The 14,272-nt window shown below is 41.9% G+C and overlaps 3 protein-coding genes across 4 annotated transcripts in view; 1 reads left to right on the plus strand and 2 right to left on the minus strand.

Annotated features, from left to right (window-relative positions):
• The window catches only part of cep112 (centrosomal protein 112), a 121,141-nt gene extending 117,965 nt beyond the window's left edge, over window positions 1-3,176 (minus strand). Inside the window, exon 1 of the mRNA XM_030734890.1 lies at window positions 3,153-3,176. Within this exon, the coding sequence (XP_030590750.1) occupies window positions 3,153-3,161 (9 nt within the window). The 5' untranslated portion in view covers window positions 3,162-3,176. The remainder of the gene's footprint in view (window positions 1-3,152) is intronic.
• Window positions 3,177-3,322: 146 nt separating this feature from the next.
• prkcab (protein kinase C, alpha, b) overlaps window positions 3,323-14,272 on the plus strand; it is a 111,469-nt gene continuing 100,519 nt past the window's right edge. For both annotated transcript variants that reach the window (XM_030734892.1, XM_030734891.1), the window contains exons 1-2: window positions 3,323-3,641; window positions 3,866-3,897. In XM_030734892.1, the coding sequence (XP_030590752.1) occupies window positions 3,475-3,641; window positions 3,866-3,897 (199 nt within the window). In that variant the 5' untranslated portion in view covers window positions 3,323-3,474. The remainder of the gene's footprint in view (window positions 3,642-3,865; window positions 3,898-14,272) is intronic.
• LOC115783906 (uncharacterized) lies at window positions 4,301-5,758 on the minus strand. The gene is made up of 3 exons (XM_030734895.1): window positions 5,689-5,758; window positions 5,547-5,602; window positions 4,301-5,472 (listed from the first exon to the last, which is right to left on the minus strand). The coding sequence occupies exons 1-3, from the start codon at window positions 5,709-5,711 to the stop codon at window positions 4,337-4,339; spliced, it is 1,215 nt and encodes a 404-aa protein (XP_030590755.1). The 5' UTR covers window positions 5,712-5,758; the 3' UTR covers window positions 4,301-4,336.

The following is a 14,272-nucleotide window of genomic DNA, read 5'->3' on the forward strand; positions in this document are numbered from 1 at the left end:
GGGGGCTGAATACTTTTGCACACCGCACTTTTCATTTTTTTTATTTGTAAAAAATGTTTTGAATCATGTATAATTTTCTTTCCACTTCACAATTGTATACCACTTTGTGTTGGTCTTTCACATTAAATTCCAGTGAAATATATTTATGTTTGTGGTTGTAATGTGACAAAATATGGAAAAGTTCAAGGGGGATGAATACTTTTGCAAGCCACTGTAGACCTGTGATCCCCCCCCACCCACTCGAGTGGGCCGTGAAGGTACTGCACGTGGGCTGCAGTAATTCCTGCGCTTGCAAAATTAAATTATTTGCTCCCCTTGCTCCATTATGCTTTACTTGTGCATGACTTTTGACATAAATATAACCCCATACATCCCCTTTCCTATTGGTGGAAAAATGCACCACATCAACAATCAAAAAATTATATGGCAACATTTTTGGTTGCTGAGCAACAGTTGAAAGTTGTGGGAATGACAGCAGCCAATGAGAGACAGCGATATTGATACTGAGCTTTGAGAGATTTGTTACATTTAGCATGTTTGGAGTGTGTAGTTAGAAAATCCCTCAAAGTTTGGATGTTTCTTTGACTTTTAAGCTTTCTGGGTGTTAGTGCTATCTGCTTATTTTTAAGATTAGGCTTAAAACGTTCCTTTTTGATCAAGCTTATAGTTAGGGCTGGATCAGGTGACCCTGAACCACCCCTTAGTTATGCTGCTATAGGCCTATGCTCCTGGGGGGTTCCCATAATGCACTGTTTCTTTTCATTCACCTTATTTACTTTGTTTATACTGCACTCTGCATTTAATCATAATTATTATTAATCTCTGGCTCTCTTCCACAGCATGTCTTTTTTCCTCTCCCCTCAGCCCAGCTGGTCACAGCAGATGACTGCCCCTCCCTGAGCCTGGATCTGCTGGAGGTTTCTTCCTGTTAAAAGGGAGTTTTTCCTTCCCACTGTCACCAAGTGCTTGCTCATAGGGGGTCGTTTTGACTGTTGGGTTTTCTCTGTATTATTGTAGGGTCTTTACCCACAATGCAAAGCGCCTTGAGGCAACTGTTTGTTGTGATTTGGCGCTATATAAATAAAACTGAATTAAATTGAATTGAATTGCTTTGGTCTGTACCAGGGTTATAACAGTTTTGTTTTTACATTATTGTTTAGTTTTAGTTAGTTTTTACTTTTTTTCTTTAATTCAGTTAGTTTTAATTAGTTTTCAGAGTGGTTTTGCTCGTTTTTATTTTTTGGTTCATTGCTTAGTTTTAGTTTAGTTTCAGTATTAGTTTTAGTTTTTCAAACTTTGTCAGGTGCAAGATTCAAGGTACAAGAGTGACTACTGTGTAATAAAAGCTCAACAAAAGATACCCTTTAAAGGAATATATTCAACAGCCAACTCTTCACAGACAGAAGCACTACGTGCTAAATGTGTGTAATATTAAGGACACACATGAACATCAACAGGGAGAAACAAAGAAAAACATGAACTCCCAAACTCAAAAAATTCTACAATAAACTCCCAATAAACTCCAGCATCAGTGCAGCAGATTAACAACAGCTTCTGTTTTGGAGCTAGCTTGGTTAGATGCTCGATATGTGGCCGACCTCATGTCGCATTTCTGTTTGTGTAGCTGGATTGTGTGTGTTCATTACCATTATGGTCCTGTGCTGGTGTTTTATATGCGGTGACGGCTGGGACTTCTTTTGGTCCTCGCTCTTTGTGCTCAGTATTTTTGGCTGCAAACATATTTGTCCCTGTTTTTCACTTTCTTCATTCCCTCGATTCCTTATATTGATTGTTCCTGATTGTTATTCTCTCACTGATAAAGTGGCCGAAAACGCACAAGGACGGAATAGGTTCATCACAACTTTGCGGCTGCGTGGCAGCGAGGAGTAGTCACATTTCTCCGGAGGTGAACGCCAGATTAAGTCGGTTCAGAGCGGTTTCCGTAGCTGCCTTGTGTGCGCTTCTCAGGTGGACTCCCCAAAGTAATGAATCCCCCGTCTGACCCTTTCCTTCTGTTACAACCCGTCTGTCAAACCATGGCAGAAAGATACATGCACCACACAGCAGGCAGAGGGCGCTCATTACCCCTCAAGTGGAGTAGTGCGGTAGGCACTGCTGCAGCGATCGCAATGCGTTGGGGGGATGCTGTCCATGTCGCCCATATCAGGAACCGCCACTGCAATGAAGTCAAATCCTTCTCCGCAGAATCTACAGATTAGGTGTTGTGCTAAAAAGTGCTCGTCTGCCATATTGGTATTTGCCAAAAAATGAGTCCCTATTTAAACTGCTGTAATTGAGTTTTTGGCCTATGATCCTTGAAACATAAGTCAATCATATCTTTCATTAATGATATAAATTTTTTTTTTTTAAACCAGAAGCAACATTCCTGTCACAGGTAGAAGTTGCAATCACTTTTTTGTCAAAGTAACTTTTATGTCTTCTGTATTTATGCAGGTAAAAACTGTCACTGACAGTAAAAAGGCCTTTTTTTTTTTCTTTTTTCAAAGACAGACCTGCCCAAGGTCAAAAAGGACTGGATTAGATTATACTGTAGATACATAACTCACTCACATATACTTGCACAACAGGTAATTTTTTTTTTTTTAATTTTATATACTGGCCCTTAATAAGTCCTGCTGACTATACTGTATTTACCGACATAAGCAAAGATATTTCACATCAAAAACACAGAAACATCGGAAATTACTTTTTGGCGCAACACTGGGCCAGTTCAAGCCCACACGATGGTGCTAAACGCCCGCAGTTTGAGTGGCAGTCAACGACTGATGGAAGCCTCCTTCAAGTGGTCCTTGTATGCTTTTCTTTCTCCAGTGTGAAAAGGAGCAGTGTAATGAAGTTACTTCCTAGTCGCAGAGAAATCCTTTGTTTAGCAATTGTGGAAACAATTTAAAATATTAGACCGCTAAAATAAACAATAGGCTATTCAGAGAACATCTCCCAACTTTTTAAAATGCCCATTAATGCCAAAGCCTCATGTCTAAGAGGCCGGGTGTATTAGGGAGTGGTTGTATATTTGCAAGGATGTTTAAAGAAAATACAGCCTACAGAAAAATTCACTGAGATTTATTACCCATTCCGATGTACCATTAGTGGCCATGTGTTACTGTCTTCTAACACCCAATAAAATACACAGTCCGCATCTTTCATTTGTTTGCATGTGTTATCCAGGAATCGCTTCTAACTAAAAGCATTTAATTGTGGGCTGAACTTGAAGTGAAATATTCCCACGGTACGTGAAGGCGGGCTTCTCCGACGTCACTTTGAATGAAAAAGAAGCGCTCAGCTGTGGTCCAGGCAGAGGGAAGGCGTGCGGTCTGTAGAGCAAGGAAAGCACCAGCATTTGTCCAGAGCTGTGAAGAGAGGGGGGGATATCACTCTCAGAAATCGGTCGGGACAACAAACTTGTGGTTGTGGAGTAGTTTTTTTTTTTTTTCTCCCCTTCTCCCCCCCATTATGGCTGACCATCTTTTACATTATAATGATTCAGCTGGGGTTGGGAACAGGTTCGCCCGCAAAGGTGCTTTGCGGCAGAAAAATGTGCACGAAGTGAAAAACCACAAGTTTATTGCGAGATTTTTCAAGCAGCCGACGTTCTGCAGTCACTGTACAGATTTCATATGGTAAGTTTCACTCATGCACACAGCATCATTTCCTCGGTCACTGCCATTTGCAGAGTCTCAAGTTTAAGCTTTTAAATATTCTAGAGCCTGCGGTGTTTGTAGTAGAGCTCTGGCGAATTTTCTCCTGCGCTCACGACTTGCAAATGCATGTCATCAACTAGTTTTATTCAATATTGAATAAAGCAAACCCCGTTTGCTTAGCCTTCTCTTCTTTTTTGTTGCAGGGGATTTGGGAAACAAGGATTTCAATGCCAAGGTAACCCACCTGCATGTGTGCATGGATGCATTTTAGTGAAAGCTGGAGCCAGACACTCAATACATGGCCACATAACTTACCTGCCAGTCACAGTTTGACTCAAGAGACAAGTTTAGCACTATATCTCGACTTAAGCATAAGCAGTTGTGAAATAGTGACTCCATGAGCCTACATATAGTAACATGGAAAAACAGCCTGCACAGTAAACAGTTTAAACTTAAAAGGTTTATTTTCCATCACAGGGCACATCTGCGAGCAAGAAAGCAGAAGTTAAGTCGTTGCAGAAGAGTTACTTTGAAATGATTTGAATATTTCAGACATTTAGATTTTATAGCCAATATGCTGGATAGCCATTTCAGTGCCCAGCATTTTCCCCAAGTTTAATTTGAAATACTGAACGTACCTGTGAGTGTTCTTTCACAGTTGACAGTTCAGCTGGTTAGTTGTGTGCAGGCTCAATGACACCTTCCAAGCCACTGAGAGGATATTCTGGAGTGTATCTTGTTTTGCTTTGGATATACCTTCCTTTCTGGTAGCTGCTTCTGGACAAGACAATATAGCTTGAAGGGCGTGGGTGATGAAGGATCGGTTGATAGCCTCTAGACGGCGCCATGACATTCTGGTAAACTTTGACCCTTGCGGGAACCTTGACCCTTGGGGGGCTGAACACTGCATTTTGTGGCCGGCGGAACATCTGATTAAATTTAAGATTCCCGCCTCCAATGAGCTTAGACAAGGAAGGAACCCCCCTCCAAGACTTATAGAAAGGTTGGGCTTGTATGTTATTTGGAAATGATAGAGTCACTGGTGTGGAGGCGTGTCTAGTTGCATACCCTCCGCTGTATCCTCCGACAGCATTCGAGACAGGACCAGAACTTTGAGGAGGCTCGGTGCTTTTAGAGGGATACTGAAATACTTCCTCAAAGAAGAGATTGGGTTTGTTTCTTGGATAGCTGTATGCACTGGAAACACTGCTCAAGTCCTGGCCTCTGTAATCAAAACCTGAATCAGACACCCCAATACCATTGCCCACTGGTTCAGGCTGCCATAGCCTGGGAGAAGCCACAGCCTGAAAGGTTGAGGGTGAAGCAGGCTCATTGTATGCAGTTTGACTTGTGTGAGCAGTTTCACTAGTGCTTGTAGAGTGGGGTAAAGTGCTTGTATAAACATTAAACGGTGTAGATCGAGGTTTTGCAGCAGATGGGTCAGCTACCTCATAGCTGGACTTTAAAGGGAATAGGAGTGGCTTGTTAAGGTTCACTGGCCCCCATTGTCTGGTCTCACCATTAACAAGTCCCTCTACCTTTGGAGAACTTTGTGCATTTGGTTGGATTTGCTGTTTTGCAAACCTCTCTGCATTGGGTAGCGTGTTTTGTAAGTTTTGTTGATTAGGAGCCAGATTCTGCTGTTGTTCAGCTGAAGGTTTGTTGTGGTGTTTGTATACAAAGCCAGCTGGCTGCTTATCGACACCCTGCTGGTTATTCCGATCGGAGGTCAAAACCTTGTTTCCATCATCCACAAGTTTACTCAGACGTGCTTTAAATGGATACTGATATCCATAGCTATACCCATAGCCTGTGAAGTGAGAGGAAGTTTATATAGTAACTGAAAATTTTAGGCTTAACATCATAACTGAGAAAAGCGACTACCTTTTGTAGCTGATGAACCGACATTACTATCAGCCAGTAAAGAAATCCAGAAAACCCTGTAAAATAGGCAGATTCTGATTAAAATCTAATTAAAATTTCACTTAAAGGTAATTGAAACTAATTAACTATCAACAAAACATACCAGAAGATGATTCCAAGAGCCATGGCTGTTAGCTGAGAAGCAGTACCCTGTACTCCTCAGACACTATGGCTAGAGGCACACAGATTAGAGCTGGACCTGAGAGTAACCTCTGTCCCATACAATACAGCCCTCTGTGTCGCTTATATCACCACCCTGGTTCCTAATTAGCAAAGACTCCTTTCAGCTGCTGCTCACAGAGCAATTAGTGGTCAGGTTGTTGACAGGAGTGGCAGCTGGACAGCGCCACCCTCTGACTGGGTGTCAAAGTCATCATTGTAAACATGTCCAGTGTGTGGAGACAGAATTATTTTGTTTATCTGGAGAATGCCGAATGCTTTAGTTTTTTTTTTTTTTTTCTGACCAAGAACTTTGTGTCTCTTGAGTCAGGTTGCAATATATTCCCTGAAATCAACACCCCCGTGGCCTCCATCTTGGCCAGTTTTAGATTTCTCTCTAGATATCCGACACTGTGGCTACAGGCCGCGGAAAGAGGGAGACAAAGATGAATACAGCGGGAGCAAAGTTTGATGGTTATTACAGGATCAAATAAAGGTCAGGTCACCACTTTGGCGGCTCAACAATAAAGTAAACAAAACAGGGAATGTGAAAGTAGTGGATGGAGTTTTTGAAACGAGTCTGCTGTGTATTTTGAAAGTGGCGATCTCTGATTCATGCAGTCATCCAGTCATAGTACAGTACGCCTGATCAAAATATAGCAAGGCACGAAACCTTTGTAGCTCAATCAGGTATAATACCACTGTATATAGGTACCTTTGCCTGCTCCCTTATCTCCCAAGTTGTCTCCCGTAGCAGATGTTGTTTTGGCGTAGATTATACACCAGATGCCCTTCCTGACACAACCTTCCCATTTATCCAGATTTAGGCCCGCCACTAGGAGTGCACTAGCTTGTGACCCCTGAGGCTGGGTTTTTCGCCAAATCCCGGCATCAAACCAGAACCACATGTAAGGCGAATCACTACACCACACAGCCGCTTCCAATTCCCCTGTATGCCAATAACATAAAAATGAAAGAGTGGGTAAAAATTGTGCGGTGAGCAAAGGTATGGCATCATGGTCTCTTCACTTAACACCAGCATGATAATAAAATGGGCTGTGACAAATGGTGCAGTGCACCCAATGTGAATGTATTTTTCATTTCATGCATGTGTTGATATTTTTCCACCAAACTTACTGATATCAGTGTCGTCTGCAGTGCCATGTCACGGAGCGACATGAGAAGATCTGTGACTTTAATAAACTGTCTGTTCAGTGGGTGGGCCTGGCCCCACATCTGTATAGCCACATGTGACCTTTACATGCTTTAACTACAGGATTTAAAACATTCCCATCCCTTTTTTGAGGCTTCAGTAGATGGGAATATGAGTTATTATGCTGTGTGCATGTACATATTTTTGCATACACATTCATATTTTAAAATATACATGGTAATATATTTCAGATGTCTCATTTTTTTTTTAAGTGCTATACATGTGTGCAGGGGCTGAGCTGTCTGCTTGCAGTGCTGGGAGTGACTGCATTTTGGAGTAGGCTGACAGAAACATGTTCTTGGATGTAGAAAGACTTTGTTTTTGAAAGTGTGGAAGTGACACAAGCTTTGCTTTTCAAGAACCACAAAGTCAGATAATTCCCAGCGAGCGTGCCGTGCCCTCTCATTTCTTAACAGTATGGCTACATAATGGCGTCTGTGATTGTTAAATAACATGCTACGGAGAATTGTTTGACATGACTGTTATTACGTGGAACACTATGATGGAGAGTTCAGATACATTTTTGTTCAAATATTTATTACTCAGCCTTTAAATCGAGGCATTTCCCCCCCCCCCCCCCTCTTTGGTGGTGCAAACTTATGCACAGAGCTCCAGAATGAAATCTCTGTGGAGCTGCTTCTCTGAGGCAGGAACAGAAAGTCAAAATACTTGTGCCCCTGCAACGCTGACAGTTACTGTGATGCTCGTATCTATGCTGTCTAAAGGTGGCATGTGGTACGTGTGTTAAATACAGTTTACCAACAGAACATTTGGCCTCTGAGAGTTAATAGAAAGGTGATATAGCAGGGCTCCTGGGATCCTTCATCTTTATCCAGCATGGCTGATAGTTTATGGTTTTGTGGGCGTTGGCAGATTAAGGGCTGCCTAGAGCTTCCAGATAACATTTTTTTTTTAATTCTCCTGTGATTACCTGCCCTTACCACACAGTGGTAAAGCCTGTTAAAGTAGGGTTATGGCAAAAGAAATGTTTTTATTACTGAAGTGATCTGTGTGGGTGAGGCACCAAACCCCTGCAGCTTCCAGTACGGTGGCTGTTTATTGCTAAGCATAACAAAGGTAATGTTTGGGGTTATCTCACGATGCATTTTTACAGAATTAATGATGAATGAATCACTCATAAAAAGATTACAAGTGATACCTTTTTTTTTTTTTTTTTTGCTGAGCAACCTCACATCTACTTGTGTTTTCTTGAACGCGCACATTCACTGTAACCTACTTTATTTAAGGCCACCATAGGAACACTCAGGATGTGACTCACCTAAAAACACCTTGTTATTTATAAAGTGCACTTTACGATGTTCTCTACAGCACATTGGTTAGTGTACGTCAAAGAAAAAAATTGTTTAGCTCTCTCAGCTGCAGTGGAAAAACAGCAACACTGATACATCCTGTCAGATGGCCATGCTGAGTTAAATTCTGTAGACCAACACCATTATACACTCAACCTGCACATCACTACGGCTACCTTCTCTCACTATTGCTCTGCTCCCTTGTATTTATTTATCCCCATTCTCAGTCACTGCCATTGTGTTTTTGTGTGACGCATAAATTTATTGACGGCATCATGCAGTTGCTGCAGATTTGTCGACTGCACATCCATGACATGGCTCTCCCGTTCCACCGCATCCCAAAGGTGCTCTATTGGATTGCGATCTGGTGATTGTGGAGCCCATGTAAGAACAGAGAACTCACTGTCATGTTCAAGAAACCAGTTTGAGATGAGTAGAGCTCTGTGGCATGCTGCCTGCTAGAAGCAGCCATCTGAAGATGGGCACACTACGGTCATAAAGGGATGGATATTATCTGCAACAATACTCATTAGTGGTGTTTAAATGATGCTCAATCGGTACTAAGGGGCCCAAAGTGTGCCAATATCCACACACCATTACACCACCATTCTGAACCACTGATACAAGGCAGGATGTGTCCGTGCTTTTGTTTACATCAAATTCTGACCCTACCATCCGAATGTTGGAGCAGAAATCGAGACTCGTCAGACCAGGCAACATTTTTCCAGTCTTCTGTTGTCCAAGTTAGGTGAGCTTGTGTGACTTGCAGAGATGTTCTTCCGCAAACCTTGGCTGTCACGAGTGCTTATTTGAGTTGCTGTTGCCTTCCCATCAGGTTGAAGCAGTCTGGTCGTTCTCTTCTCACCCACCTCTGACATCAACAGGGCATTTTCTCCCAGAAAATTGCTGCTCACTGGATATTCTTCTGTTTTCAGAGCATTCTCTGTAGTGATCAGCAGTTTCTAAATTACTCAGACCATGCCACGTTCGCTTAAATCACCTTTCACTTAAATCACGTTCACTTAAATGACCTTTCTTCCTCATTCTGACGCTCGCTTTGAACTTCAGCAGGTTCTCTTCACCTACATGCCTAAAAGCAGTGAGTTACTGGCATTTGATTGGCTGAGTAAATATTTGCTTTAACAAGCAAAACCAAATGCAATCCCAGTTGCAAACACAAAGTTGTATTAAAAAAAAAAAAAACCTGCTTGACGGTATGCTGCTGCTCCATATGTTCTCAGAGAGTTTAAGCTAAAGTATATCATTTTAAAGCATGCCTCATTTTCAGAATGTGCCATTTCCTCTTCTTGTTCTTCCGTGCCCCTATACAGTGATCTCTGCTGATACTAATGTATTTGCCCCCCACAGTAAATAAACAGCTGAAATTGTGCTTTAGTCACAGGTCACACACGTATTTTACCCCAGATGGTAAAAATTGCATTTATGCATCAAGGGAATTAATTAGATAAAGCTGCAGAGTGAAAACCAGCTGTCTTGTTTGAAGTATGATCTGGTCCATTTAACATATTCAGTAATGTGAGTGCACTTGTTGATAAATAATGCAGAAATACATAAGAGGCTATTTTGCTTCATCGGTACATCGCATGCAAATGGATAGCCAGTGGAAATGCGTTTAATGTTTTGCTTCTGTTTGGATTTAAAGCTGTATTAAACGTGAAAACATGAACATCAACGTATGACTCAGATACACAGCCCAGATGTCACAGTGTTAAACTGTTTAGCCTAACCCTGAACTCTCCAGCATGAGCTCATCTCACTGAAAGCAGTCCTGTGTATGTGAGTGAGTGTGCTTCAGCTTGTTGGATCACTTGTCACTGTGGTGGAGGCTCTGCTACCCCCCCCTAAACACACACACACGCACTCTTCAGCCTTTGAAGTTGTGGAAATGACTGTGCCATCTGGAGAGTTGAGGAGCCATCATTGGAGGGAGAGCACCATGTCTGGACAGAAGGAAGGAGAGGGAAGGAGGGAGAGGCAGTTAGAAGAAGAGAAAGAAGCAGTAACAGTGTACAAGGAAACTAAGAAGGAGGCAAAGGTGAAGGCATAAGTGCAAGACTGAATAAACACAGGAAGATGTGTAATTGTATTGGTGGAAGTGTGAGGGCGAAGAGATGGTGAAGTCAAAGGGGACTTTTACACATTTTGGCTTCTTGCTGCTGAGCGTTGGCAAAGATAAAGCAAACAGTGTGACTACTTGGAGCAGATGAAAGGGAGCAGAGTGAAAACAGGGGTGCATAATATGTCTGCATGGTGACTGACTTTCAGCTGTGGCCAAGTCACATCCAAATAATACTGTCTCAAGTGCCGAAGTTAGCTGTTAAATAACATCAGATCGCCTGTTTAAGCTGAAATTGTGACAGATGTTGTGAGCAGAGAATTTATAAATCCTTGCATTTTAATTTGTTTTGACAATTTGTGTCCACAGAGATGTAGCTCCCACGCACAACTACTCTGTCTTTGTTGTTAGGTCAAGGCAGAGGAAATTAACATTTACCACAACCATACTCTTGGAAATGTGGAAAAACTCAGATACCTCCTACTCTGATACTACTCTTTTAGCAGTAGTGATTTTAGCAGATGTTACATATGTAAGCATCCCTTAGGCTATATGTTTACATGATGGATTTCATGTAAGTTTCCCATCCATTTGAATAACATATTTATTAATATAATAAACTTCATGTGATGCATATTTGTCATTGAAACATAAATAAGTAAACCCAGTATCTTGTAAATATATAGTAAACACAAGAGCGAGGGCACCTGATACAATAAAAAGTTGCTTTAGCCTCACCCATAGATAAATTTGAAGTCATTGTCTATGCATAAAGGTGGTTTACCCGTTCACCTAACAAGCGAAAGATCGCCAGTTTGATCCTGGAGGGAGATGGGGGGATTGCATCAGGAGCGGTATCCAGTGTAAAAAGTCTGCCAAATCAAACATGCAGAGCTACCTGCTGTGGTGACCCCTTGTGAATAAGGGAGCAGCTGAAAGCAGCTTTCTGTCTGTGCATAAAGAATTGATTTTATGCATTGATCCCCAAAAGCAACACTCCTCCCTCACTTCATTTATATCCACTGCTTTACTCAGAAGGGCATGTTTCCTGCTGTGTGTAATCTCCATGTAGTCTGTAGCTCTTTGCTTTCATGGTGGCATCTCCATAACTGCGACCAGCCTGGCTTTTGTTGTGATTGGAATATATTTGCATACCAACTGCATCCAGTTTGCCCACTCTCAGTCCCGACCCGGCGACTGTTTACTTCTCATCAAGAGATGATATCTTTTTCACTTTATCAGATGAGTGCATCGGATGTGGGTTCCTCCACCTCTCAGTGGGACATTTGTTACCCCTGTGGGCGACACGTACCTGTCAGTTAGCATGACAAGGGCTGATATGCCTCCAAAGAGACCGCCGTGGCCGCGTAGGTGTAGAGCCAATCATGTCCTCTGCTCTGAATGGAACTGTTGACATCACTGACCAATCAAGGAGCAGAAATGCGGGGGTGTTGGAACATGACAGAGAGGGCTGCATGGCTCCTGATGGGGAGCCCCCAAACAATAAATATCTTACACAGCAGCAGTCTGCGGTGCAGCACTACTCCTCTTAAGTGATGCCGTTGAGATCTGAAGGGGCCTCCTGCCCCACTCTGCTTAGCGTGTGAAGATGGCCTAAATATGCTAATACATTAAAATTTGCTTTGGTTGCTCTACAAAAAGGATCTGAGTCTTGTTGCTTTACTCTGTTTTTTTTTTTTTTTTCCTCCTGCTCACTGTTCTGTGGGTGTTGTTTCTGCCGTACTTGTATTTACTGTGTAACATTTACAGGAAATAAAATTAAAGGTTTAAGGCCTTATTTAATATTCTGAATTGCTCACGAAATGCCAGATAGTGAAGCTTCTCTATTATAAGCTTTGCCCTCTCTGTAATTAAAAAAAAAAGTCAAGCAAAAAAAAAAAAAAAAAAGGCACTCTGAGCACCATTTATGTTTGATATTATACCTTGAGCTATTTGACTAGGAAATTTGTTTTTTACAGCCAGCACATTTTTTGAGCTCCCGGAAGAACAACAAAGTAATCACGAAGGAGAACATCCAAGATTCACTTCAAATGTCTGACGAAAGTATTTGGCAACCAAAATATCTCAAGCAATTCCTTGATTGACATCAAAATCCCGCAGCAGTCCTTTCAGTTTCACTTCAAACCTGATTTCAGCCATCTCTTCAAAGTTACCCAGCTTGAAGAAGAGAAAGTATCTGCTTGGGGCTAATTAGAATAGTTGAATGTGGAGAAATCATGGAAACATTCTTTTAATATAGCAACGATTTTAAACCCTCTTCCAGCTCAATGGCATTAATTACACCAAGAGTGGAAGCTTAGCTGGCCTGGATAATTATGTGTAATTCTGCCTCTGCTTCACATTCAAAATGTCCCCCCTCTACTATTGAATGTTGGGTCTCTGTTGCCCCCACCGTCCTTCATTTTCCCGCTGTCTGTCTCCCTTTCCTTTCTCTCAGCTTCTCGCTCGACCGCTGTAGGAACAAAGTGGGCCATTTCCATTTTGTTATCATGGTAACGGCTCTTCTGGGCAGTGTCGATGTGCGTTTTATTTTATCTGATCGCATCCGCTCTTGATGATTACACCCCCCCACCCTCACCCCCCCAGTCCTGTTCAGTCTTGTACTGTATATCAAAATGATTAAAGAGGGAGTAAATTTCCCTTACAACAAAATGTCTTATAGTCAAATAACATGGTTCCTGTTCTTCTATTATCCTAGACAGCTGGTAGCGTATTTTCAATTTGTGGCAGATTTCTCAGTACTATTTATGTGCTTCAAAGGTCACTAAAGTCACACACTGTCAAAAAATATTGGTTCTTTCTATTATTTGGGGAATTGGTAGCCTGTCAGATTGAATTGTAGGACCTTAAGAGCCGTGCCCAGAAGGCTTTTTTTTTTTTTAATCTGTGTGCCAGTTAGCACCCCTAAATACAGCGGGACACAAGACTTTCTTCTATTTCACTGTTAAGAGGATTGCCACAGTTTGTGTGCTAGACAAAGAGCGCTCATTAAAACTCTGCAACACAGAGAGAAGAGGATGAGGAAGAGAGAGGATTGGGAGTGAGAAGGAATAGATGATTACGGGAAAGCATATAAAGGGTTTTTAGTTTCACCTTGATTGTGAGGCTGCTTCTAAAAGGCAGTGATGAAGTTTTCAATTTGAAACAGCCACAGTAGAAAATTGATTGAATTTTATGACAATTCTATGAATTCAAATTTTGAATGCACAATAAAAAAAAAAAAGCCACTGTAGTACTCAGGTAGACTGTAGTGTTTAAACAATACTCAGCTGGTACTAAGAGGCCCAAAGTGTGCCAAGAACACCATTACACCACCATCAACAGCCTGGGCTGTTGATACGAAGCAGGATGGATCCATGCTATCATGTTGTTGAGGCCAAATTCTGGCTCTATCATCCCAATGTCCAGGCAGTGTTTTTTTTTTTGTCTCCTCTTCAATCTGCTGTTATCCATGCAAATTTGAGCCTCAGTTTCCTGTTCTTAACCAACAGGAGTGACACCTGCTGTGGTCTTCTGCCGCTGTAGCCCATCTACTTCAAATTTCCACATGCTGTGCATTCAGAGATGCTCTTCTGCATACCTTGGTTATGATGAGTAGTTATTGCCTTCCTGTTGCTGTGCGGGAAATTCCCAGTAGGTGCTCATAGTCATTTAAATCACCTTTTTCCCCCCAGTCTGATGTTCAGTTTGAACTTCAGCAGGTTGTCTTGACCATGTCTACATGCCCCAAAAGCACTGAGGTGCTGCCATATGATTGACTCATTAGATATTCACGTTAACGAACAGTTGGACAGGTGTACCTAATGAAGTAGCGTACATAAGATGATGCAAAAGGCATATGTAAAGGAGTTCTTTGTCCCCACTCTTGCCAAATGCTTTCCCATAGCAGATCGTTGGGGTTCTCTCT

This window comes from Archocentrus centrarchus, chromosome 8 (genome assembly GCF_007364275.1).
Source record: "Archocentrus centrarchus isolate MPI-CPG fArcCen1 chromosome 8, fArcCen1, whole genome shotgun sequence".
In the NCBI taxonomy this organism is placed as follows: Eukaryota; Metazoa; Chordata; class Actinopteri; order Cichliformes; family Cichlidae; genus Archocentrus; species Archocentrus centrarchus.

What these genes read in the sequence shown, in the direction of transcription:
- LOC115783906 (XM_030734895.1), bottom strand. Translation starts at nt 5,711, where the DNA reads ATGGCTCTTGGAATCATCTTCTG. An exon ending in GCTCTTGGAATCATCTTCTG is followed by an intron (nt 5,603 to 5,688) that starts GTATGTTTTGTT and finishes CCTATTTTACAG; the next exon opens with GGTTTTCTGGATTTCTTTAC. An exon ending in CGGTTCATCAGCTACAAAAG is followed by an intron (nt 5,473 to 5,546) that starts GTAGTCGCTTTT and finishes CTCACTTCACAG; the next exon opens with GCTATGGGTATAGCTATGGA.